The sequence below is a fragment of the Hyphopichia burtonii genome (assembly GCF_001661395.1).
Source record: "Hyphopichia burtonii NRRL Y-1933 unplaced genomic scaffold HYPBUscaffold_2, whole genome shotgun sequence".
NCBI lineage: Eukaryota > Fungi > Ascomycota > Pichiomycetes > Serinales > Debaryomycetaceae > Hyphopichia > Hyphopichia burtonii.
In genome coordinates, this window is record NW_017963729.1 from 1503758 (window position 1) to 1527735 (window position 23978).

A 23978-nucleotide genomic window follows, 5' to 3' on the forward strand; every position below is an offset into this window, starting at 1 on the left:
AACCTGGGAAATCAAGAGCGATTGAAACTCCAATATAAAGTGGCATTTTTTTCACTTACAAGTTCAGGTTTAGTTGCAAATAACCATTAATAGAAGATTGCAAATCAATAATAAATAATAAGAAATGAGTGCTGATCAACCGGTTGAAAGTAAATTATGGGGTGGTAGATTCACTGGAGCCACTGACCCATTAATGGATTTATATAATGCATCACTTCCATATGATCAAAGAATGTACCAAGCCGATTTAAACGGTACTAAAGTTTATACTGAAGGATTAAATAAGATTGGTTTGATCACCCAAGAAGAATTGAGCTCAATTCATCAAGGTTTAGATGTTATTCATAAAGAATGGGAATCGGGTAAATTTATCGAAAAACCCGGTGATGAAGATATTCATACTGCTAATGAGAGAAGATTGGGAGAAATCATTGGTAAACATATTGCCGGTAAGGTCCACACTGGTAGATCTAGAAATGATCAAGTTGCTTGTGATATGAGAATATATGTTCGTGATAATTTAAGTAAATTATTAGAATTTTTAGGGGGATTTATTAGTACTATTTTGAAAAGAGCAGAAAGAGAAATCGATGTTTTGATGCCAGGTTATACTCATTTACAAAGAGCACAACCAATTAGATGGTCTCATTGGTTATCATCATATGCTACTTATTTCACCGAAGATTACAAGAGATTGAAACAAATTTTAGAAAGAGTTAATCAATCACCATTAGGAGCAGGTGCATTAGCAGGACATCCATATGGTATTGATCGTGAATTTTTAGCAAAAGGATTGGGATTCAATTCAGTCATAGGTAACTCATTAACTGCGGTATCCGATCGTGATTTTGTTGTTGAAACATTATTCTGGTCAACCTTATTTATGAATCATATTTCTCGTTTTGCGGAAGATTTAATTATTTATTCAACTGCAGAATTTGGCTTTATTCAATTAGCTGATGCTTATTCAACTGGTTCTTCTCTTATGCCTCAAAAAAAGAATCCTGACTCCTTAGAATTATTAAGAGGTAAATCTGGACGTGTTTTCGGTTCGTTATCAGGTTTTTTGATGTCCATCAAATCAATTCCATCAACTTATAATAAAGATATGCAAGAAGATAAAGAACCATTATTTGATGCTTTAACTACTGTTGAGCATTCCGTATTAATTGCTACTGGGGTAATTTCTACATTATCAATTAATAAAGAAAAAATGCAAGGAGCATTAACAATGGATATGTTAGCTACTGATTTAGCTGATTATTTGGTTAGAAAAGGAGTTCCATTCAGAGAAACTCATCATATCTCTGGTGAATGCGTAAGAACTTCTGAAGAATTAAAGTTATCCGGTATCGATCAATTATCTTTTGAACAATTACAAAAAATCGATTCAAGATTTGATGAAGATGTTAAAGACGTGTTCAATTTCGAAGTCAGCGTGGAAAGAAGAACTGCCATTGGTGGTACTGCCAAATCGGCCATCAGAAATCAATTGGAAAACTTATCTTCTCAATTAAATTGAAAAGAAAGAAAAAGAAAAAAAAAAAAAAAAAGAAAAATAACCTTTTAATAAAGGGTTTGCCTATGCAGATACCTTCAATTACATACACTCTATATCGTCACCATACACTCTGTATCGTCCACATACACTCTGTATCGTCCACATACACTCTTAAATAATTAGCTCATGATGTATGCACTCTAAAATCGCTCTAAATAAACTCCAATTACAAAGGAGACAAAAGTCACTCAAAGAAACCCCCGACTATTCAGAATCCTTCTCTTGGTTTGTTCATTTACGATAAATACTTTCATTGTTGGAATAAGCTTCTATAAATATTTATTTATCAATTATCCTTTTTAGCCCAGTCTTTATTTTTTAAAAAACTGCCCCGGCGAATCATTCCCAAGTATGATCTAGATTTACTTCTCTTCTTATCACCATCAGAGGTCATGTTGGGGTCTTCATACTGTTGTTGACTCTGATACTTTAGTAGCAAATCATTCGATGAAGCAGGTAGCATGATATCCAGCTCGTTGAACATGTAGTGTTCTTCAAGAGCCTCCAGATCAAAGGGATTTTCATGCTCGTCCATGCTTGCAATTGATCCCTCCTCTTCATCTTCATTCTCGAGAAATTCCTTCAAATCAACCTCTAGGAAGCCTGGTGGTTGCGAAAAACTGTGCTTGTGGTGGTGTTTGCAAAGCTGGGGGCTTGGCCCACCATCCATTGATGATTTGGAATAGCCTCTTGGTATATTCTTTTCGTTACTTCTAGACATGCCGTCCAAACGGTATGATAATGCAGACCCGGTACTGGCTTGTCGACTACGGCGAAACTTTTCGCTTTCGACGTTAATTATATTCAAATCAATGAATGGTTCTGGAGCCTGGGTGCCAATCTTCTCCAAGGTAATGGGAGAGTCTGGTTCCGACTGGTTGGAAAATAAACTATGCCTACTTCCAAGAGTATCGATAGAATCGCGTTGAAAGTAATGTTCCTTGGGCCCTAGCATTCCTCTGGATCGATAAGAAATGGAATTCGACCTTCTGTGACTCCGATCAAAACTAGCAGAATGGCGTATTGTTGGAGATGCTGGGGGAGTATCGGAAGACTTGGAATCCTTGGACTTTGCTTTGGCCTTTTCAAATGAGTAATTGTAGTTAAGCATCTTGTCTTATTCAAAATACTCAATCTAATACAAAAGTATCAAAATGGAAAACTACTTCTTTATATAGTTTTGATCTCATAAGCTGTCTTAATATAAAAATAAAGAACAAAAAAAATCATGAAAAATAAAAAGAAAGAAACAGCTTAATCTACCAGGGCAAAGATTGTTTTATTTTTAATCGAATACTGACAGACTTAAAAGTACAGAAACCGACAATTACAAGGCGAACGTCGTGGAGAACCCTAGCATAGAATGGACAGAAAATAATAAAGCAAGATTGAAAAATACAGGACCAGTTGAACTCAAATAGTGCAGCTGAAGCTTATCAACAGACCAGCTCACGTGAGCCGAGAGTGGGTACCACTCCCAAGTTGATGGGATTTCTTTTGTATTGTTCCAGAGATCTGGATAATAAATGTATTCATGCGTTGTCGACAGTCTGGATTCCAATAGTTCGAAACCAAAGGGTTTCCCAGTGCCAGTAGCTTAAGTTTAAAGTTGAAATTAGACTCCCTGCGAGAATGCAATGTTACCTGACGCAGGCTAACGTATGTGCGTTGGGAACTCGCTTCAAATACTTTTAGTTTGCCTCTAGCCTTGTCACTGGGGGTCTAGTCATATTGCAGATCAAGGCTTTGGAGATCAACCAGTGTCGGAGCATGAAAGACAAACTTAAAAAAAAAAAAATCATACCAAAAAAAAAAAAATTTATAAAAATAAAAAATCAGACTTTATTAGTGGTCACCTATGGGGGCAGCTACTCCACCTGGGTCCGGTATGCCCAACTAACCTTGCGAGATTTTTGTTTGAATCATTCCATATGTTCTGGTTTCCTTGGTGGTTGCTTCCGGCAATTCCTTCCGCCATATTAAAGGAAGCACTGAAAATCCATAACTTTTTTCGGCAGCCTTGACTCTTGTTCTATGGTTCTATCACGCTACTTGGACGATCGTGTACATAGACTAGCGACCAGTGGTTGCACATCATTTCACAGCCAGTAGAACCGTAGAACCACCATTCTCTCTTCATCCTCTTGCCCAAAAGGAGTTTGCCATTCCCGCGTCCCCTTACCCTGATTCCACCATCCCTAACCATAATTTACATTAGCCTACGTTCCTGTACTTTGACTAATTAGCCGACGGTATTTCTCATTACATGTCTCGATGGGTGTTCGGGGTGTTTGCCGTGCTGGCGGCGTTCCACTGCTTTGTTCTTGGTGATTATACAAGTTCTGGTGCTCTGATGGGGTTTTTTTGCAACCTCCCACTGATTATGCCCGGAGATTAATCTTCGCAGTGTGAAGTACACAATTTTACTCTGAGAAAATAGTTGCAAACACGCACAATCTCTGGTAATCCTGAGACTGAAAAAGTGGTGAAGCGAGATACACTTCAAACTTTACCAGGGGGTTCTTGCAGATTTACTAGAGCGGTTAGTCCTTGCAATTGGTTAGGTCAAAGGGAAAGATCCTAAGGTTTGTCCAAACATCCCCCAGTGAATCATTGGCTCGTGTACAGTTGGTAAGGAGATTGTTCAGTATGGCCAGTTCAGAATTCCAGGAGAGTATTGCTGCTTTGAAGAGTAACAGCGATGCTCTAGCACGGTTATCGCCAGAGGAGCTCGTGGACACTGAGGCTCAAGTAAGTAGGGTTTACGCCTCGATAGTGTTGGAGTTGAATAAGTATCCTCATGCATTGGAAAGCTATTACTCGCAGATGGAAGCTTCAGTTGGTTGTCCAATAGTCGAAGTACTATTGATTTCAATTGAAAAGCAGTTATCCGAGGGAAAGAAATGTGACGATGCGTGTATTCAGCGCTTGACCTATAATCTTTCTTGTGTCTTCTGGTTTCACCTTATTAATCCTTTATCCCAGCAAAGAATCAAAGGATTCTTTGCAGACTCCGGTAAATTATCCGGCGTCTTGCCACAGATTCTTCCGGTTGGGGGCTCCAGAGGCAAAGAATCTCCCATTAGTAGTGTCGCCGATATGGTGTATCTTGGTTATCTTGATGGAACCACGGTTGAATTGAACCAGCCAATTATGGACACTTGTTATGGCTTTCTTGAAATTATGAAAAATGAAGCAAGCCATGCTTATGAGTTTGCTTTGGAATTGGAAGACCTTGTTGGCAAGGTTGAACTGTTTAGTCTTTTGTTTGCACAACAACGCCAACCATCCAAGGAATCCAGTATTCAAGTGAATAGTGATTGGGTTGCGAAAGTTCTCAAGACAATCGCAATGTTGTTACAAATTTCCGATAATGGCAAACTCCAATTATCGGTCTTGATGTCTTTGGATAAGTTGGGTCGGATATCTGATATTTTCCAACACAGTTTATCTATTTCGCCAATGGATGGAAAAATGATAACGCAGGCTCTTTCTATCTTTGGAAAATTGATTAGGCCTCTTGCTGCTTTTGGGCTAAACGATGCTTTAGCCTCTGGGTTGAAGGTAATTGCCAAGGATCAAGTGCATTATCAGGACTCCTTCCCGTCGGTTATGCAACCAGATGCAAAGTCTTACATGAAGGCATTTACGGTCCTTCTTGATATAATCGACCAAAACGAATCTTTAAATTATTTGGAAAATAATCTGGTTTGTACTCTCATGAAATCCTCCTTGGTCATTTTGAGTAAGAATTTAAAAAATAATTCTAAAACTGAAATTTATGGTGAGTTTAATAAAATAAATACTAAATTATCATTATCAGCCTTATATTTGAGTATAAACTTCTTTGTCGTTAAGAATTCATCCAAATATTTTCCTGATCCCTTTGTGTTCCCAGAAATCATCGTTAATAATTTCAAACTTTTTAAATTACCACCTTTACCAAAGCCCAATTATTTTTTTCAAGATACTGAATCTTCAGTATACGATAAAAGCGAAAATTTCCAAATACTACTTGAATGCCTACCAGCTAATCTTTATTTGCTTTCAGAATGTATCGACGATGAATTCCAAGCATTATTGCTTATGAATAGCTATTCATCAAATGATATTAATCAAAAATTGGTTTTCAACCTTATCAATTTAACATTTTCTTCATTATGTCCAACCTTATTTTTCATTACTCAATTAGACTCCCATAATTTAATCTGTGCTGCCACAGAAACTTACGTTTACAAAATTATCAATAAAGTCCTACACTTATCTTCAGATAATTCATTGTTTTGGTTGAGTTTAATTAACTTTGCTCATGACGTTTGCTTTACCGATATCACTTGGTGCCCGATGTTCGAAAAACTATTTGATTACTTAGTGTCCAACAGTCATGAAATCATTGGTGATACTCTTGTCAAAAGTGGATTGGAAGCTTTCGTATCCACCTTTAGTGATGGAAAAGCTAGTCTTGATGCTCTTCGTATATTCCTAGACTTGAAACATGTGGATGTTGTTTCTTACTCAACCATTGCTAAATCTGAATATGAATACTTGTATAATTGTGGATTACTCGGTCGTAAACCGTGGGCTGCAAATGAGCAAGTGAGTCTTGAGACATCTTCAAACCTACCTCGATCTCCCGAACGAAAGCATTATATCGTCAATTCAGCTAGAAAGCAAAGTGTTCATGTCGATGACTTTGAAAATGATTCTTTCAACTGAGTATCTCTTTCTGTTATATCCCCCTGATGCCCATCTTTTCTATATTTTCTGTCAATCTTTTGTTATATGCTTTTGTTATATGCTTTTGTTATAGTAATTAGTTATAGTGTAGAGACTGTGTGCAGGTAGAATTCTTTCTCTTAAATTTTTTTTTTTTTTTTTTTTTTTTTTACTTGTTTGTGTGCAGGCTTTCGAAGAGGCATCATCTTCAAAATGATAAAAGAAGATTACTAGAGAGCTGTTACTCCTTATACGTCAGCACAAATGGTTCTTAAATCGACATCAGCAGGTAACGTTTCTGTGTACCAGGTTGCTGGTACCAATGTTTCCAGATCATTACCAGATTGGATTGCTAAAAAGAGAAAGAGAGCTTTGAAGAATGATATTGACTATCAAAATCGTATAGAATTAATCCAGGATTTTGAATTTAGTGAAGCTTCTAATAGAATAAAAGTGACTCCAGATGGACAATACGCTATCGCCACTGGTACTTATAAACCACAGATGCACGTTTATGATTTTGCAAATTTATCTTTAAAGTTTGATAGACATACCGATTGTGAAAATGTTGATTTTTTAATATTGTCTAATGATTGGACTAAGTCGATTCATTTACAAAATGACAGATCAATAGAGTTTCAAACCAGAGGAGGTATTCATTATAGAACAAGAATCCCAAAGTTTGGTAGAGATATGACATATAACCCTGTAAATTGTGATTTAGTGGTTGGTGCATCAGGTAATGAATTATACAGATTAAATTTGGATCAAGGTAGATTTTTGAATCCTTACATTCTTGATACTGATCAGGGTGTCAACTCAGTAGATTTAAACCCCGTTCACGGTTTACTATGCGCCGGTCTTGAAGACGGTACCGTTGAATTTTGGGATCCAAGAAGTAGACAAAGAGCAGCTAAATTATTTGTTGCTGATCAACTTAGTGAACCAACTCAAGTTACTACTACTAAATTCAGAAACGATGGTTTAAATTTCGCATGTGGGACTTCTAGTGGACAATCACTAATCTACGATTTAAGAGCTTCCACCCCTTCTATAGTTAAGGATCAAGGATATGGATTTGAAATAAAGAAAATTATATGGTTAGATGAAAACTCTTCTGATTCAGATAAAATCTTAACCAGTGATAAAAGAATTGCCAAGATTTGGGATCGTAATGATGGTAAAGCATTTGCTTCAATGGAACCAAGTGTTGACATTAATGATGTTGCATATGTTAAAGACTCTGGTATGTTCTTTATGGCAAATGAAGGTATACCTATGCATACTTATTATATTCCTAATTTAGGCCCAGCACCAAAATGGTGCTCATTCTTAGATAATGTTACAGAAGAAATGGAAGAAAAACCATCTGATTCTGTATACTCTAATTACAGATTTATCACAAGAGATGAAGTTGGTAAGTTGAACTTAACTCACTTGATCGGTACTAAAGTTTTACGTTCATATATGCATGGTTTCTTTATTGATACTGAATTATTCGATAAGGTTAACTTAATTGCTAATCCTAATTCCTATAGAGACCAAAGAGATCGTGAAATTAGAAAGAAGATTGAAAAAGAAAGAGAGTCAAGGATCAGATCTACTGGTGCTGTTTCTAATACTAAAATTAAGGTTAATAAAGATTTGGCTTCAAGATTACAGGAAAGACAAGGAACTAATAATGCAGAAACTGTTATCAATGATGACCGTTTCAAAGAATTGTTTGAAAACCCAGAATTCGCTGTTGATGAACAATCTCATGAATATAAACAACTTAACCCTGTCAAGGCCGAAAAAGATATTACTAAAACTCGTGGTTTGACTGCTGCTGAAGAATCAGATGAAGATAGATTGAAAGGATCACAAGATGAAAATGATGATTCAGAAAGCGACGAATCTTCATCTGAAGATGAAGAAACTAGAGAACAAAATAAGGAAAAGATTCAAAAAGAAATGGAAAAATTACGTCGTAGAAAAGAAGCCCAAGCGGAAACTAATCGATTTATGAATGAAATGAAAGAAGTTAAAGCAAATACTAACCCAGAAGAAAAATCTACCCAATCGTTTGACTCTCAAGTTAAAAAGATTAATAAAATCGCCAAAGATAAGGCATATGATAAAAATGATGCCAGATTACGTCGTCATGCTAGAGGTGAAGCTGAACTTACTTTTGTTCCTAAAAAACAACCAAAGAAACAAGTTAAATTCAAATCAGATCATGATCAAGAAGAAGATCCAGAAGCAGCCGCAAATAAGGGAAGAACCAAACAACGATACGATGGCCGTAGAAGAGCATCTAGAAATGCCTTCCGTGGTATGTAAATTAACTTTTATATATAGATTTATAGTCATAATGTAATAAGAATTTTGTATACTACAAAAAAATCGTACCAAGCACGACCTCATCCACCAATATTTGATAACGTTTATAGAGACTTCACCATAGTTAGACACTGGTTATAATTGCAAATACCATGTCAAGGAATAAAGAGAAATCCCAGTCAGTGTTGCATAGGTACCAGGCACTTAAAGATGAAGAAGCTGGAGTTTTACAGTCAAATCCCAATTTAAGACCACGGAATGTTCAACTGGTCAAATCATTACCTCAAGCTGAAAAATGGAGAAGTACTTTAATAACGGAAATATCAGTTAAACTTACCCGACTCAATAACCCCGACTTGAATGATTATCAAATAAGAGACATAAATGATGAAGTAAATAAACATTTTCGGGAGAAAAGGGCATGGGAATATCATATAGTCAGTTTGGGAGGACCTGACTATTCAACTTTTCACAACAATATAACGGCATCAAAAACTGGGATTGAAGTGAACGGGTATAGATACTTTGGTCGAGCAAGGGACTTGCCTGATGTTAAAGATGTGCTACAAGCTCGAAGCTTACAAAGAAAAGCTCAAGAATCGAAGAAGGACAAAGCTTCAGAAGAGAAGAGAATATTGAAGGAAAGGTCAAGTCGGATAACGTCTGATTATTATGGTTTTTATGATGAACGTGGTAAAAATACGGAATATAGTATTCCAACTGCAGATGATATAATAAACGAAGTCAATGAAGCTTTAGGGAAAACAATTGTCGATCCAATTCGACCTTTGAACAGTAGGCCCTTAAAGTCTGTTGATCGAGATGATGATTTACTCGAGTTTGAAAGAAAGGTGAAGAGACAAATACAGAAACTGAGTACAGACCAAGAACCCAAATATCTGACAATTGATTTCGACAATTTACCCACTAATGAGAAGGTATCTAAATGGTTAGTTGATAAGAAGAAACAAGAGCTCATGGAAAGACTTGGAATTAAAAAGTAACTTGCATTAGAAGCATGAAATTCATAATAACTTAAGTAAAAATATAAAACACTTATTCGAGTAAATTCTTAAGGTCATTTACGCTTATAATTTTGACCCCACCTTCAGTATAAGATAAATCAGTTTTATTGATATTCTCGGGACTAACACTCTTAGTATAATCTTTCAAAACGTAGGTATTAAAGCCAGAAGCCAGACAATCGATGGCAGAGTTTAGCACACAATAATCATAAGCAATCCCCACGAAAACAACATCAGTAATCGAGAGATTTTTTAATTGATCTTCTATTTCAGTCTTATGTAACTTCCACGAGTCTTTGAAGCATGAATAGTATTCACGGTCTTGTAAATAGCCTTTTCTCACAACAAATCTCGGAATATTTGGATCAATTTGATTGAAAAGTCCTAAAAACAGCGGATCAATCGAGGCACCCAATGAATTCTGGATACAATGATCGGGCCAAACAACTTGCTTTTGAGTTTTTATATTCCCATGTTCGTCTTTCTCGCCAGTTGGATGCTCAAAGGCTAATTCACTAAACGGTTCAACTCCATGTTGGGAAGCAAATGAGCAATGATTGGCTGGATGCCAGTCTTGGGTTGCAAATATAGCATTCCATTTATATTTTTGAGTGTCCAAAAGATCATTTATCAAAGGAATGATGGACCTTCCTTCTGCCACTGCTAACGAGCCTTGAGATGGTAAAAAGTCCTCTTGTAAGTCAACAACGACCAATGCAGTTTTTCTAGTCATTGTTCAAAGCAGTAAACAGCTATGGGATGAGCTTTTTCGACTGGGTATTAAGATATTCTGACCTAATTTTTTTTTAATGACTTGATGCGATAAGGTCATTTTAAACCAATTTTTCACTGAACTTTTTACAAAGAGACACGGTAGATTGAATTATATTACAAAAGTACATAAAAAAGGTATTATATTTCTCTGTTGTCGGGATCTGTAACGTCGTTTTTCCAGGATCCCAGAAAACGGTGATCGACATAAGCCATAGGATCATTGGAAGACTTGGAGCCCATATGCCCAACGTTAGGACTAAACGACGTTATTGGCAAGACCAAGACATCGTCAATGCCAATTGGCATTGTCATACCGGTGAAAGTTTTCCAGGAGATTATCTCGTCGAACTTTTTGTTTTCATAATTTTCAGCTGGTTGCAAAATCATATTCATGTAAAGGAAGACATAGTCGGTGAAAATACCTGGACCAGTCCAGTTCATTATATCACCGCCTTCGTCTTTACCCAAGACCTTACGTAATTGGCCTTTCGATTCCCTTTCTAAGGTCAACTCTGTAATCTTTGCAATTAATTCTCTTAACATTGGATGACCTTTCTTAGCTTGAATAGTCCATTGACAAAATTGGATTCGTTTAGCATACCAGTCGGCCCAATCAGGTCTATCAGGATCAGCTTCAATCCCAATAACAAGACCAGCATTATTTGGCTTATCGTATAAAGTTTCATTTGCAGATAGCCAAGTATCAATTGGCTTAAGTGAAACAGTATCAATATCGGAATACACCCCACCTCTAGCAAATAAAATTAAATATCTAAAGAAATCTGCTTTCAAAATGTTATGAGGCATGATATTATAAGCTTTAGCAACATCTGGGACGGTCTCATAGAGATGATTGATAAGTTCATGACATTGTTCATCAGGTAAAACGTAGTGCTTATATCCGTCATTCACATTTTCCCATGTTTGTTGAAATTTGTTATAATTAGAAGGGAATGAGGCATCTCCAACTTTAACCTTCCAAGTCTGCCAAATGTTCTTAGGGAATGATTTCTTTGGTTCATATGGAAATTGGTATGATAATTGTTGTCGCACCGTAGACAACGGTTCTAAAGAAGCTTTATGGTTTGGGTTAAACTTAAATCCTGTAGTTTTCCAATTGGAAACTTTTTCGAGTTCACTTTCAAGTTGTAATTGGTTTGATTGAAATTCGGTTTTGGTTAAAGAAGATCGGGAGAGAGAAAAGGATCTGGTAAACACAAGAAATAGATACCCTAGAACAATCAATGCGATTATAACTCTGCCTTTCCTGCTTGTTATTATTCCCATTTTTCACCTCAAGGACGATTTGTGAATATTTAGATAGGTGGTGTTAAAAGGTAAGCACTCTTGCTTATCACAGTATTCAAAATTGGAAATGCAAAGCCGCGTTCTTATATTATCAAACCTTGATAACTCTTAAGCTCGATAGATGAAAGAAAGAATGCTTGTATTCACTTTCGTTCAATTGAAATCATAAGACACGAAGTCTATTGAGAATCGAAAAAAATTTCGAAAACGGGACTCACAAAAAAAAAAGAGGATCATGTCGACAAACCAATCAATGTTTTTTGCCAAAGAAAACTAGGCTTTATTGATAAAGGTTGGTTTATGAGCTTATAGCTCATTAAGGTAATAAGTAGGCGCTACACTTATTTATAATAAAATAATAATATATAATTAAACTATATAAATAAAACTATATTACACTTGCATTTTAAAGATGCATTTCATTAATTGAACAAACAAATTGGGTTAATTCCAACGTCCAATCTTATGAATAACAATTGAATTTTCCTGTCCTCTTTCAAATAAATAAAAAAGAACTAGAAAATTACGTAGAAATAAATAATAATAATAATAAACAAAAAAAAAACAAAAGAAGACCTTGCCAAACAAGTTGATAAAAAAACAAATCAAAAGATAACGAACTATGAAAATCAAATTATATCTTCTAATTCGATAAATTCCATCTTTATTCGTCTTTGTTTGTCTTATTTTTCAATTTTATTCTTCTTTTTCTTTTACCTTAATTTATTTTTTTAAAAGATAATTCATTTTTCAACAAACTTCTAATATTCTTCTTCTAAATCTATTCTCTTTTTTTTTTCTCTAATTCAACTGTAAAGCCTCTTGAAATTAAAAACTGGCCATGAAAAAATCGAGGACTTGGAAAAAAGCAATGGAAATTCAAAAAACTAACACTTGAAACAACGGACGAAATCAAACTAAACAGAAACTCCATGAGAAATTGAACAAAAAAAAAGGAAATAAATTTTTATAATCCGACACAATAATAATAATAATAATAATAATATAAGCAAAGAATAATATTAACAGGAAATTTGGGAAAAATGAATTGAATGATGAAATCTATGACATGCGTAAGGTAAAACAAAAATTAGAAAACAGTAATAACTTAGAAAGATAAGAAAAACGTTAACAATAATCAAACGATAATAAAAAAAAGCAATGAATATGTGAATGCAAAATCAATCTTGGAATAAATATGGAAAATGATTCAAAATTAAATGAATTGAAACTTGTTTATGAAAGGAATTATCTATAACTTTATCAAAAGACCAAATAACTTCCCTTAATACTTATTTCTAAAAATCTTTTGGTCTATTTTTGTTTATTTCTTTCTTTTTGATCTTAACGAAAAAGATTGTGACCTTGGGGAAATATTAATAAAATGCATAAAAGTAAAACAATAACAAAAAAAAAAGGATAGGAAATGCAAACGTAAAAATTTAACTTAAAGATAGAGATAAAGATAAAAAAAATAACAGGGGTGATTTTTAAAAAAAAGGTTAACTTTTTTCTAATAGATTACCACCAGGAACCACCAGCAGTAGCGTTACCGTATGAGCTTTGAGAGCTACCACCGTAACTACGGTTGTTATAACCAGAGTTGCCGTAACCAGAGTTACCATAACCAGAGCCAGAGCCAGAGCCAAAAGAGTTCCAGTTAGAACCACCGGAACCATAACCACCACCTTGTCTTCTGAAATCTCTAGTTGGACCGGATCTTCCACCACCACGGCCACCACGCATTGGACCTTTACCGAAAGAACCTTCTCTAGCGATATTAGTTAAAAAGTCTGGAACTTCTTGATTAGCTTCAGATAAAATTTCAACTAAACCTTTAACAACATTTTTATTGTTTCTGTTCAAGAAAGCAGTAGCGATACCGACATTACCAGCACGACCAGTACGACCAATTCTATGGACATAATCATCAATATCAGAAGGTAAATCATAATTAACAACATGAGAAACATTTGGAATATCCAAACCTCTAGCGGCAACAGCGGTAGCAACCAAAATAGGAGCAGCACCGGATTTAAAAGCAGCCAAAGCTTTTTCTCTTTCATGTTGAGATCTATCACCATGAATAGCAGTAGCTGGGAAACCTTGATCATATAAGAAATCAGCCAAATTATCAGCCATTCTTTTAGTTTCGGTAAAGATTATAGTTAAACCATTATCATTAGAGGATAATAAATCTAATAAGACTGATTTCTTTTCATCGTCTTCGACGTATAAGATTTTTTGAGTAATATTTTCTGAAGTAGAACCAACACGACCAACTGATAAGAAGATATAGTCTTTTAAGAAATCACGAGCCAACATTTGGATATCTCTTGGGAAGGTAGCAGAAAACATCAAAGTTTGTCTATCAGCAACATCAGTCATGTCACAATCTTGAACAATATATCTAATTTGAGGTTCAAAACCCATATCCAACATTCTATCAGCTTCATCTAAAACCAAATATTTAATATTAGCTAAAGAAACACGACCTCTTTCTAATAAATCTTTCAAACGACCTGGAGTGGCAACCAATAAATCACAACCTTTTTCTAAGTTTCTGATTTGGCCACCGATATCAGCACCACCATAAACAACAGCAGGACGAACCCAAGATCTATAAGAAAATTTAACTGCTTCATCATAAATTTGAGAAACCAATTCTCTAGTTGGAGCCATAACTAAAGTAGTTGGATAAACTTTATGAGAAGTGAAAGCACCAGTAGATTCCGGAATTGGAGCAGGACCATTCATATAAGATTCAGATAAAACTGGGAATAAAAACCCACCAGTTTTACCAGAACCGGTTTGGGCACAAGCCATTAAATCTCTACCGGCGGCAACAATTGGAACCGAGTATTTTTGAACTGGGGTTGGTTTAACAAATCTAGATAATTGAACATTTTCAACTAACAAAGGATCCAAAGGAGGAGCAGTGAAAGCAGTAATTGGTTCAGGGACGTTATCACCAGAAGCTTCAACTGGAATATCATCATAGTTATCGAAATTAATACCAGAAGATTGGAAACCAGAATCATCCGCGGTACCAAATAAACTAACTTCTAATTTTTCATCTTTAGCAGAAGGTTCGTGTTTACCATCAACCCATCTACCAACACCAGGTCTTGGGAAATTTCTTCCAAATCCACCACGGCCACCACCACGGCCACCGAAGCCACCATTAAATCCACCACGACGGTTTTGGTAACCACCGCCGTAGTTATTATTATAGCCTGAACCGCCAAAGTTATTGTAACGGCGGTTACCGTTATTACCATTATTACTATAGCCGCCACCGCCAAATCCACCTCTGGATCCACCGCTTCTATTACGGAGGTGAGGAGGAACGTATTGCGAACGAGACTGGCCTTGTTGTTGGCCTTGTTGATTGTCACCTTGAACAGAAAGGTTATTCATTTGTTGATTGAGATCAGTCATATTTTCAACCTATTTTTTTTATATTTCCACTAAACTTTTCAAATAAAACTCTGTTTAAAACAGTATATTACGAGATATATAACTTAATATATATACTTCTAAAGGAACAAGTAGGGTCTTTATAATAAAGAGATAAAGAAAGTTTCAAACGAAAAAAAAAATTCTACAAAAAAAAAGGGTAGACTTGAAGGCGAATATCATTTTTTATAAAACTACTGAAGGACCAAAAAGAAAAAAAGACAAAAAAAACCAAATTATCACCAAAAACAAAAAAAAACCCGTAAAAAAACAAAAAAAAACACATAAAAATTTTTACCTCGCTCAAAAAGAAAAGGGCAAAAGGGCAAAAAAAGAAAAAAATTGTTAGAAATTGGTCTCACGCCTTACAAACGCGCACGACCTCATCAAAGCGACAATTTCATCAAAAATTGGCGCAGAGGTGGTCGTGCACTGGGCAAAGGCTACTACTTCTTGGTGTACGGGGTGATGGGTGATGGGTGAGATGTATTGATAGCAGGTATGTACAGATTAAGGCTGAAAGTTGGGTTTTGGAGAGATGGTGATGCCGTCGGTTTCGGTGGAGGTGGCAGAAGAGTGTCGAGAAGGAGCAGTGTCGTACAGTGCCAATCTTGCGTTTGGATGGGCGTAGTATTCCCGATCATCAAATGCCCCGAAGGAGGTTAGGTTGTTGGTGGGAGGAGGGGTGTTTAGTCCACCACCGGGACTGGGAATGAATGGGTCGTCCTCGTATTCTTTGTAGTGGTCGTAGTCTTCTTCCTCGTAGTCGTCTTCTTCGTAATCGTCTTGTCGGTGATCATCGAATGGATGATTTGGTAGAGTGCTAACGCTTGAATCGGTATAATTACTTTCTCTCCTAGGATGATTTTCATGACGGTATTGTTCATCTTCTAATTCTTCATCGTCGTCTTCGTCATCATAATTGATATCGTAATCTTCTTCTTGTTGGCCGCGGCCACCACCACGATTCAATTGTTCTAATGTAGAGTCATTACCGATTCGATCTTTATTTGGACCCGATAACAAATGAGTGAAAGGTTTCTGTTGTTCTCTAGCATTCCAGTTTAGATTTCGACTAACACTATCGATGTATTCTGTTTTCGATGATATGACGGTAGGAAATGGGAATGGTGATGCTTGAATAGTAACATAATCTCCTTTATCCAATTCTGTACGAACTTTACCATCGAATGAAGCCCATGCGGTTGATCTACTTAACTCTGGGACTTTAACTTTTAAAAACATTCCATCGGGTAATAAAATTGGCCTGAACGATAAAGTATGAGGACAAATAGGAGTAACACTGATCGCACTAACCCCAGGATGAACCAAAGAGCCTCCTGCTGATAATGAATATGCAGTTGATCCTGTTGGAGTGGCTATAATTAAACCGTCGGCTTGAGCCACCGTCAAAAGTGATCCATCTCCATATAATTCCAATTGTGTTACATAAGGTGAAGGACCACGATCAATAACTAATTCGTTTAATACTTGTTGCTCACAAACTAACTTCCCATTTGCTTTATGAACTCTGCAAGTAAATCTCATTCTTAAATACGCTCTAACTCCTGATTCTAAAACATTAGACATTCTTTTTCTAAATTGTTCAAATTCAAAATTGGTTAAAAATCCCAACAGCCCTAATGCAAATGAAATAACTGGTGGAACGATTCTTTGAAATAAATTACTAACAAATAACACTGTACCATCACCACCTAATGTAACTACTAAATCAATTTTTTCGGGATTTTTTAAAGCAAATTTTTTATCCCAATACTTTAGTAATTTATCAGTTTTATTGGGATAGCTTTTCTTCAAGCTTTCCACATCAAATCTTTTCAGTTTTTCTAAATGTTTATCAACATAAACTATAATATCTCGATCTCTAGTGAAAAACCATTCAACAGCTTCTCTAGTAAGATAAGTTAATGAATTATCCCTTGCCTTAGTGACAATCATTATTGCTTTAACATCTAGTTGAATCGTGGCCTTTGATAAACTTTTCGCCAACATCCTAACTCCATTAGCGGTCTCTGCTAATTCTGTATGCAGTTTAACAGATCTTAAATCATCATTACCCAATTTTGATAATACTTTATTTGAAGCTCTTCTTTGTTTAATCTGATCACAATGAAGTTTATTATGAATCATTGGTTGATCTCTATGAATTGAATTATTTGGACTACCAATACCTCCATTATTATTTCCTCCTTGTCTTGATGAGTATCCAAGGACTTTTCGATGCCTTCTATTCTTTTGGCTTATATCTATTGGGGCCCCCGATATGTCTTCCAGTTGATCGGTTTTCAATGGAGTCAAAGGGGCTGGTGCTTCAATATGACTGTTAACTGGTGAAAGTCCTGATTTATTACTCATATTAAGTGATGATAATGACTGTGTTATTTCATCAAGTTTGTCAGAGTTGCAATCCTTATGCTTTTCTAGTTGGCTTGTCAATTGACTTTTACGTGGTTGGTCAGACATTGTTCACTCAATTGTAGTTATTTTCCTTGTAATGATAAGCTTCTTTTGCTTGCTCAAATATTCACCGTTTCTTCTCAGCGATTTGCCTTCTTGTTTTTTTCACCTACCTATTTTAATGTCTTCTCTAATTGGTAAGCAGAGTGAAGGAAGAGTTAACAACAATTCAATCGCCTTTAGATTAAAAGGATACTTCAAGGAAAGAGATGGGACACGAGGAGTTGTACAGAGGATTTTGGGTATTTTAAATATTGGGTTACTTTTTCTACTGTCGTTTTTTGCCGTTTTTTTTTTCTTTGGTGGATTTTTTTTTTGTTTCCACCTTCGGCTCTCATTTATCACGTAAATTACCTAGTTGAGCTTTCTCCGATGAAACTCCGTATTACAATCGAGTCCTATTACCATAGAGTCCTATTACCATAGAGTCCGTACAAGTGTGTCCAATCAAGTCTGTACAAGTGTGTACATTTGAATCCGTACTACAATCACGTATTACAATTTGATGGCACATTGAATAGAAAAAGCGTATATATTAATTAGTTTAGTCTAAGCATTTGTAGTTTCTTTAATTCTGCATTTCCAATTACCATTAGATTTATCTAATAAAGGTAATGAAGCACCCAAGCACCAACCCAATTCATTATTATCGATAGTTTTAGCGGTTCTTAATTCACGGTGTAAAGGAATGTCGTAACCGGTATGCAACATAGCAGTAATGAAGGATAAATCCAAGCACCATTGAGGTTCTTCATTTAATTGTTTAACATGGTCATCCAAAAGAACTTCTTTCCATAATTGATCACCATTACAAACAACTTTAGCCAAATCAGATAATTCTTCCACGGTGAAAGAAGAAGGGAACCCAAGAGGATTGGTACGATCATAGAAGAAGGAAAAAACGTACATATCTTGATTTTTCCTAATGGTTTTAGTTAAAGAAGGTTGGTGGACACCATTAAAGGAACAAGGTTTTTGAGTACATTCAGCATCCTTATTCAAAACTTGTTCAGCTAAGAATCTACATTGAGCACCACTAGCAACAGAAGGACCTTTGAAGTTAACCAAGTAAATTTCATTGTCGCTAATATCAACTTGGACGTTTTCAGCAGTAACACCAGGAGGGATACAAGGGTTATTAATTGAAATGGTTGCTTTGGCATCTTTAGCAGCATCTTTATTATTAATTTTACTATTTTTCAATTCTTTATTATTTTGTAAAGCAGCTTTAACAATAAGAGAATTAATTTTATTTCTAGCTTGCATTAAACCATAACCCAAATGACTAAATTGATACAAGGTAAATTTATGATCCCCAAAAGTAAAATCATATTTATGTTCACCTTCCACCATTTTTTCATTATTACCAAATTCTGGTTCAAAAACAATTTGAGTTGAACCACCACCTAAATCAAAAACTGCAGCGGTTGGAACTTTTTCTTCGTTACCAATATTACCCAAAAGATAATTTGCAGTAACCCAAGCGAAAACCCCTTCTAAAGAACCATCCAAGATAGAAATACCATCACCTTCAACAACTGCAAATGGATAGTCATTTTCTAAATGAGATCTAATTTCCTTCAAGATATTATCTGATTTTTCTTTACCTAATAAACGTAAACCAGCGGTTGCTTTAACTGATACAGGAGTACAACCTTGTTTATCCTTTGGAACAGTTTCCATCGCTGTTTTCAATAAAGGATCTAAAGATGCAGCAGCACCTTTAGTATCAGTATCAAAGCTAGATAAACCAGGTTTTAACATTTCAAATTTTTCACTCAATAAAACTGGAGGAGATTTACAAGTATTAAATTCATAAACATGAACACGAGAACCAGTTGAACCAGCATCAATCATTACAACGTAATCAACTTGGTTACAATCTTGAGAAGGTTTTTGTTTTTCATTAGGTTTCCCAACTTGTTCTTCATTTGATAAAGGTTTACCAACTTGTTTTTCATTGGAAGGAGAATTTGAATTTGCTTTATCAGCCATAATTTTTGGTTTTGAATCATCTTTATAAGGCTTTGATTCCGGTTTCTTTTTTGGTTGAGCGTATGGAGGTTCTGAACCAGCTTTATGAGGAGAGTTACCTTGTAAAGTGTTTGAACCTGGATTCATATCAGAATCCAAAGCATTATCAATGATTTTATTATCTTGTGGTTGACCTATTCTTGTATGATCAGAAGCATCAGGGTGAGAAATCGGTTTCACTCTTTGTAATTGATCTCCAAGCGAATGTTGAGAGGAAGCGAAAAAGAGAATGACTGAGAATATAGCAAATACTGCCACTATAACACGAATGTTACGAGTTGATATCATCATGTATATCCTCTAGCAGTAGCTAAAGAATAAATTAGTCCAGATTAACAAGTCATAAAGAAAAACTTTTCAAATCAACGCGAAGTTTCATCAAGTAACACAATGCCTGAAATTGCCCATTTCACTGTGAATTCTAACAGACTTGAACAGATACTTGAGCAGATTCTTCGACACCATTGAACTCTCCTGAACTCTCTTGAACTGATGCTCAAGTACGGGATTATCGAGCCTTGAGGACATTCAGTTTACTGGTTTGATTTACATTACTCATTACTCATTACCCGTTTATATACTTTATATAATACTTGATTACTGGAGTTACTTGTAGTTTTATACTTCTACTGATACTTACTGTTAGCTTACTGTTAGCTTATTGTACGCTACTGTTTGCTTACTATTACATTGGCTTACAGTAAGCAATTAATACCCCAAGACAACGTGACGGAAGGAGGCAATGTTGGCCGGAAACCCAAACACCAAGGCTCCCCCTCTGCACAAGGCAGATAACGATACAGGGACAAAGAATCATTACAAAGAACCTAGATGTAGGCATATAAAGGGATTATCGGTATACTTCAATCACCATAACATCCGTTTATTTTGTTTTTTCTTTTTCAATTGTCACTTTTTTTTTTGCAAAAATTTCAATAATAGACCAACTAACCCACATTCTAATCACAATCAAAGGGTAAGATTTACCGGTTATATGTATTTACCCCTTTTAAAACTAACCCACTTTGTTTGTTTTGACAAGTTTAGTTTGAGTCTTTTTTTCCAGTCTTTTTTTCCAGTCTTTTTTTCCAGTTTCTTTATCTCCACAGTTTGAAAATATAAATCAGTGTTGAAATCCCTTTTTTTTTGTTTCATCACCCCATTTTATAAGAATTTTTATAAGATGAGTAATCCCCAATCGTTACGTAACGTATCCACCATAAATAATGACATTAGAATTGCCAGATCACCATCAACTAATTCAATTTCAAGTTTTGGATCATTTAGTATCCCCAACGCAAATAATAGTAACCGTCGCCATCTGAGTTCAGTTGGAGGTCATTCACCATCAGCACCGCAACCTAGTGGTGATTATATACTTGCGTCTGCTACTAGCCGAAGCCGAAGTAGAAGTAATAGTTTTACTCCCAGTCGAAGAGTGTCGTTAGATAATGAGGCGCTGCGAATGAATGAGTATCAAAGACAAGATCACGAAGAGATTATTAATTTGATGGAAAAAGAACAAGATGCTATAGTGTTGAAATTAATGAAGGAAATTAATAGTTTGAAAGAAGAGAATCGAAATTTAAAATTACAAGGTAATAATGCACCAAGTACATCACCAAAACCAATGAAGAGATCACTCAGTTTGAATCATCACAACAATAAACGGAAATCATCAGACTCGATGTTTGCCCTCCCGCCGGTCACTGGGGGAGTGACCACCAATGCAAAAACCAAAACTGATGAAAATATCATTTTACGTAAAGAAAATGACTTATTGCAAAAAGAAGTATATAGATTACAAAAGGAGTTATCAAAGAGATAGTTAATAAATACACCCGTGCATCATATCTTTGGTCTTATCTGTAAAAAAATAAACGCCAAAAAAAAAAAGAGCAAAAAAAAAGAGCAAAAAAAAAGAGCAAAAAAAAAAAAATGGCTGCGAATCTTCACCACAAACATTTCTTCAACGATGAACTGGGTGAATTGGATGAATTGGGTTAATTTATTGATACTCAGTGGGGTTGTGCAAGCCGGGGTGATCAATAGGTTGAAGTCTGGTGGCGAGCAAGACGTATTCAAAGCAAGTTCTTTGGAGTTTCCCCGATGGTTGAAAGACTTTACTGGATTAAGTGAATGGCCGGGAATTGATCCTCCTTATATTCCATTAGATTTTATTGATTTCAATGTTCCAACCCTGGTTCCAATACATAAACAGGGCCAGTGCGACATGATTCCCAACGAGGTTTCCAGTGTGTGTTCATTTGATTGCCATAATTGTGTTAGTTTTGACGATATTCATACTTGTTCCAAATTGAGCCAAACTTTTGATGATGGACCATCCCAGTACACTCCTCAATTATTGAGACAACTTGATAAAACAAATACAAAATCGACTTTTTTCACCATTGGACTCAATATCATTAGATATCCAGAAATATATCTTAAGACTCATCAGAAGAATCATATAATGGCATCCCATACTTGGTCGCATCCCTTTTTACCATCATTAACTAATGAACAAATTGTAGCACAATTACAATGGTCGATTTGGGCAATGAATGCCACTGCCGGTCATCTACCCAAATGGTTTCGTCCTCCTTATGGCGGAGTGGATAACAGGGTACGATACTTCATTAGACAATTTGGGATGCAACTGGTTCTTTGGGATTTTGATACTTTTGATTGGAAAACCGTGGGCGATTTACTGAAAAATGATGAAACCATATTAAGAGATGTTAAAACGTTCCAGAAGGAGAAAAACAATCAGGGAATTATTTTGGAACATGACAGCTTGAGTCAAACGGTGTCGATTGGCATTAAACTAAATCAGCACTTGCCCGACCAGTTAACCATCCCACAATGTGTCGGGGGAATTGACTATATAAAGCAGTTTCCTCGGTAAAATGCACTACTTAACTTAATCCTTTATCAGGGGGCCCGTGCACCAATACACCTGCATGAACCCTGAAAGGATCTACCAAGGAGTTCAAAATACAATAAAATTTAAATTAAAACAAAGTTATATAAAGAAATTAAATAAAGAAAATTGAATAGAATAAGAAAATTATATAAAACATAAAAGGAATCGATATAAAAGTGGCGCCATTTTCTAAGCAGAAGCACTAACTGGAGGATTAGCAGTACCGTTAATCAACTCATTCTTTTTTTCTTCAACTTGTTGCAAGTTCAAGTTGATAGAGTTATTGATTCTAGTCTTGGTTTGGCTAGCAACGTCATTGACTTGATTTTTCAAGGGAACAAAGTAATCGGACTTAACATCGTTAATCAAAGTCAATCCAGTCTTGTAAGAAGCTTGACCGGATTTAAAATAAGGATTAGTAGCATCCAATTTTTCGTATTCCGAATTATAAGTATTAATCAAAGCTTCACTAACGTCATTTGACTTACCAGTAATGTAGTATTTCAAACGGTTCAAGAATTCGTTTGAGATTTCAACAAAATGAGAAATTTCCAGTCCAATCTTGGTCTCATCCTTGGTGACGGCGTCAATCTTGAAACTAGTCTTATTTTCAGTTAATGACCCGGGTAAATATGCATCATAAGTCTTGTAAATGCTTTCATTAGTTGGTTTCAACCAATCTTTGTTTAATTTAACCACACTTTTAGTATAAATGGTTACTGGATGGTATGCACTCAAGTCAGGAGTCTTAGCAATAACAGAGTCTAAACGACTTAAAACCATACGATCAAAATTAGCATCTAAAAATACCAACCCATTATAAATCGGTTCAACTTTACTAATATTACTATTGAAAATACCAATAAAATGGTATAATTCTTGATAAAAATAATTTAATAAACTAAATGAAAGTAAAAAGTCACTAACGGACTTGACCAAGGGATAAGAACCAATGTGTTTAACACTGGTGGATTGAAATGACTTGCCTTCAGACATGAGTAATAGTTAATTAATAAAATTAAAGGATACAAGAAATGTGGCCAGGGGTTGCCATATTTATATAGGCTTTTTTTTTTTCTAATAGATGCAAAGATAAACAATGATGTAAATTTTTTTTTTCAATCTTATCCTTTCACTTATTTTTTTCCTTTTTTTTTTTTGTTCTGTTAGAGGAAAAGGCGTAACTGCCGTTCGGGAGCATGTGAATTAGGATTGCTGTGAGAGTTGCAGGTTGGGCTCATTGCAGGTTGGGTTATTGCAGGTTGGGTCAGCTGCAAATGGAATTCCTGAATGCATGGGGAATTACCTTGATGGATTACCTTGATGGATGCATGGGTAATTACCTAGATGGTTGGGTTATCTTGATGGATGTATG

The 23978-nt window shown here is 35.6% G+C and overlaps 13 protein-coding genes across 13 annotated transcripts; 6 read left to right on the forward strand and 7 right to left on the reverse strand.

Annotated features, from left to right (window-relative positions):
* Positions 1 to 65: 65 nt before the first annotated feature.
* On the forward strand, positions 66 to 1522 carry ARG4 (argininosuccinate lyase; the record flags this gene model as incomplete). The annotated part of the gene is made up of 1 exon (XM_020222715.1): positions 66 to 1522. The coding sequence occupies exon 1, from the start codon at positions 125 to 127 to the stop codon at positions 1520 to 1522; it is 1398 nt and encodes a 465-aa protein (XP_020078084.1). The 5' UTR covers positions 66 to 124.
* Positions 1368 to 3001, reverse strand: HYPBUDRAFT_193729 (uncharacterized protein). The gene has a single exon (XM_020222956.1). The coding sequence runs from the start codon at positions 2670 to 2672 to the stop codon at positions 1848 to 1850; it is 825 nt and encodes a 274-aa protein (XP_020078085.1). The 5' UTR covers positions 2673 to 3001; the 3' UTR covers positions 1368 to 1847.
* A 2642-nt stretch (positions 3002 to 5643) lies between these two features.
* Positions 5644 to 6403, forward strand: HYPBUDRAFT_152239 (uncharacterized protein). The gene has a single exon (XM_020220910.1). It carries the CDS (start codon positions 5648 to 5650, stop codon positions 6275 to 6277), a length of 630 nt encoding a protein of 209 aa, XP_020078086.1. The 5' UTR covers positions 5644 to 5647; the 3' UTR covers positions 6278 to 6403.
* Positions 6404 to 6459: 56 nt separating this feature from the next.
* On the forward strand, positions 6460 to 8646 carry ENP2 (ribosome biosynthesis protein). The gene has a single exon (XM_020219257.1). It carries the CDS (start codon positions 6542 to 6544, stop codon positions 8597 to 8599), a length of 2058 nt encoding a protein of 685 aa, XP_020078087.1. The 5' UTR covers positions 6460 to 6541; the 3' UTR covers positions 8600 to 8646.
* Positions 8647 to 8750: 104 nt separating this feature from the next.
* ISY1 (Isy1p) lies at positions 8751 to 9620 on the forward strand (the record flags this gene model as incomplete). The annotated part of the gene is made up of 1 exon (XM_020220911.1): positions 8751 to 9620. A coding segment is annotated over one exon (853 nt), but the record flags the coding sequence as incomplete, so codon positions are not given.
* Positions 9621 to 9655: 35 nt separating this feature from the next.
* Positions 9656 to 10357, reverse strand: PNC1 (nicotinamidase; the record flags this gene model as incomplete). Its single annotated transcript, XM_020218477.1, has 1 exon — positions 9656 to 10357. The coding sequence occupies one exon, from the start codon at positions 10355 to 10357 to the stop codon at positions 9656 to 9658; it is 702 nt and encodes a 233-aa protein (XP_020078089.1).
* Positions 10358 to 10492: 135 nt separating this feature from the next.
* On the reverse strand, positions 10493 to 11859 carry OCH1 (Och1p). The gene has a single exon (XM_020220912.1). The coding sequence runs from the start codon at positions 11683 to 11685 to the stop codon at positions 10537 to 10539; it is 1149 nt and encodes a 382-aa protein (XP_020078090.1). The 5' UTR covers positions 11686 to 11859; the 3' UTR covers positions 10493 to 10536.
* A 1318-nt stretch (positions 11860 to 13177) lies between these two features.
* Positions 13178 to 15211, reverse strand: DED1 (DEAD-box ATP-dependent RNA helicase). Its single transcript, XM_020220913.1, has one exon. It carries the CDS (start codon positions 15145 to 15147, stop codon positions 13228 to 13230), a length of 1920 nt encoding a protein of 639 aa, XP_020078091.1. The 5' UTR covers positions 15148 to 15211; the 3' UTR covers positions 13178 to 13227.
* Positions 15212 to 15465: 254 nt separating this feature from the next.
* Positions 15466 to 16878, reverse strand: HYPBUDRAFT_152243 (NADH/NAD(+) kinase). Its single transcript, XM_020220914.1, has one exon. The coding sequence runs from the start codon at positions 16753 to 16755 to the stop codon at positions 15676 to 15678; it is 1080 nt and encodes a 359-aa protein (XP_020078092.1). The 5' UTR covers positions 16756 to 16878; the 3' UTR covers positions 15466 to 15675.
* Positions 16879 to 18150: 1272 nt separating this feature from the next.
* Positions 18151 to 19965, reverse strand: GDA1 (guanosine diphosphatase; the record flags this gene model as incomplete). Its single annotated transcript, XM_020219594.1, has 2 exons — positions 18151 to 19754; positions 19812 to 19965. The coding sequence occupies 2 exons, from the start codon at positions 19963 to 19965 to the stop codon at positions 18193 to 18195; spliced, it is 1716 nt and encodes a 571-aa protein (XP_020078093.1). The 3' UTR covers positions 18151 to 18192.
* Positions 19966 to 20727: 762 nt separating this feature from the next.
* HYPBUDRAFT_152245 (uncharacterized protein) lies at positions 20728 to 21589 on the forward strand. Its single transcript, XM_020220915.1, has one exon. The coding sequence runs from the start codon at positions 20861 to 20863 to the stop codon at positions 21503 to 21505; it is 645 nt and encodes a 214-aa protein (XP_020078094.1). The 5' UTR covers positions 20728 to 20860; the 3' UTR covers positions 21506 to 21589.
* On the forward strand, positions 21587 to 22585 carry CDA2 (chitin deacetylase; the record flags this gene model as incomplete). The annotated part of the gene is made up of 2 exons (XM_020222508.1): positions 21587 to 21679; positions 21765 to 22585. Exons 1-2 carry the CDS (start codon positions 21616 to 21618, stop codon positions 22583 to 22585), a joined length of 885 nt encoding a protein of 294 aa, XP_020078095.1. The 5' UTR covers positions 21587 to 21615.
* Positions 22586 to 22688: 103 nt separating this feature from the next.
* HYPBUDRAFT_193804 (uncharacterized protein) lies at positions 22689 to 23748 on the reverse strand. The gene has a single exon (XM_020222957.1). The coding sequence runs from the start codon at positions 23597 to 23599 to the stop codon at positions 22793 to 22795; it is 807 nt and encodes a 268-aa protein (XP_020078096.1). The 5' UTR covers positions 23600 to 23748; the 3' UTR covers positions 22689 to 22792.
* Between the last annotated feature and the right edge of the window lie 230 nt (positions 23749 to 23978).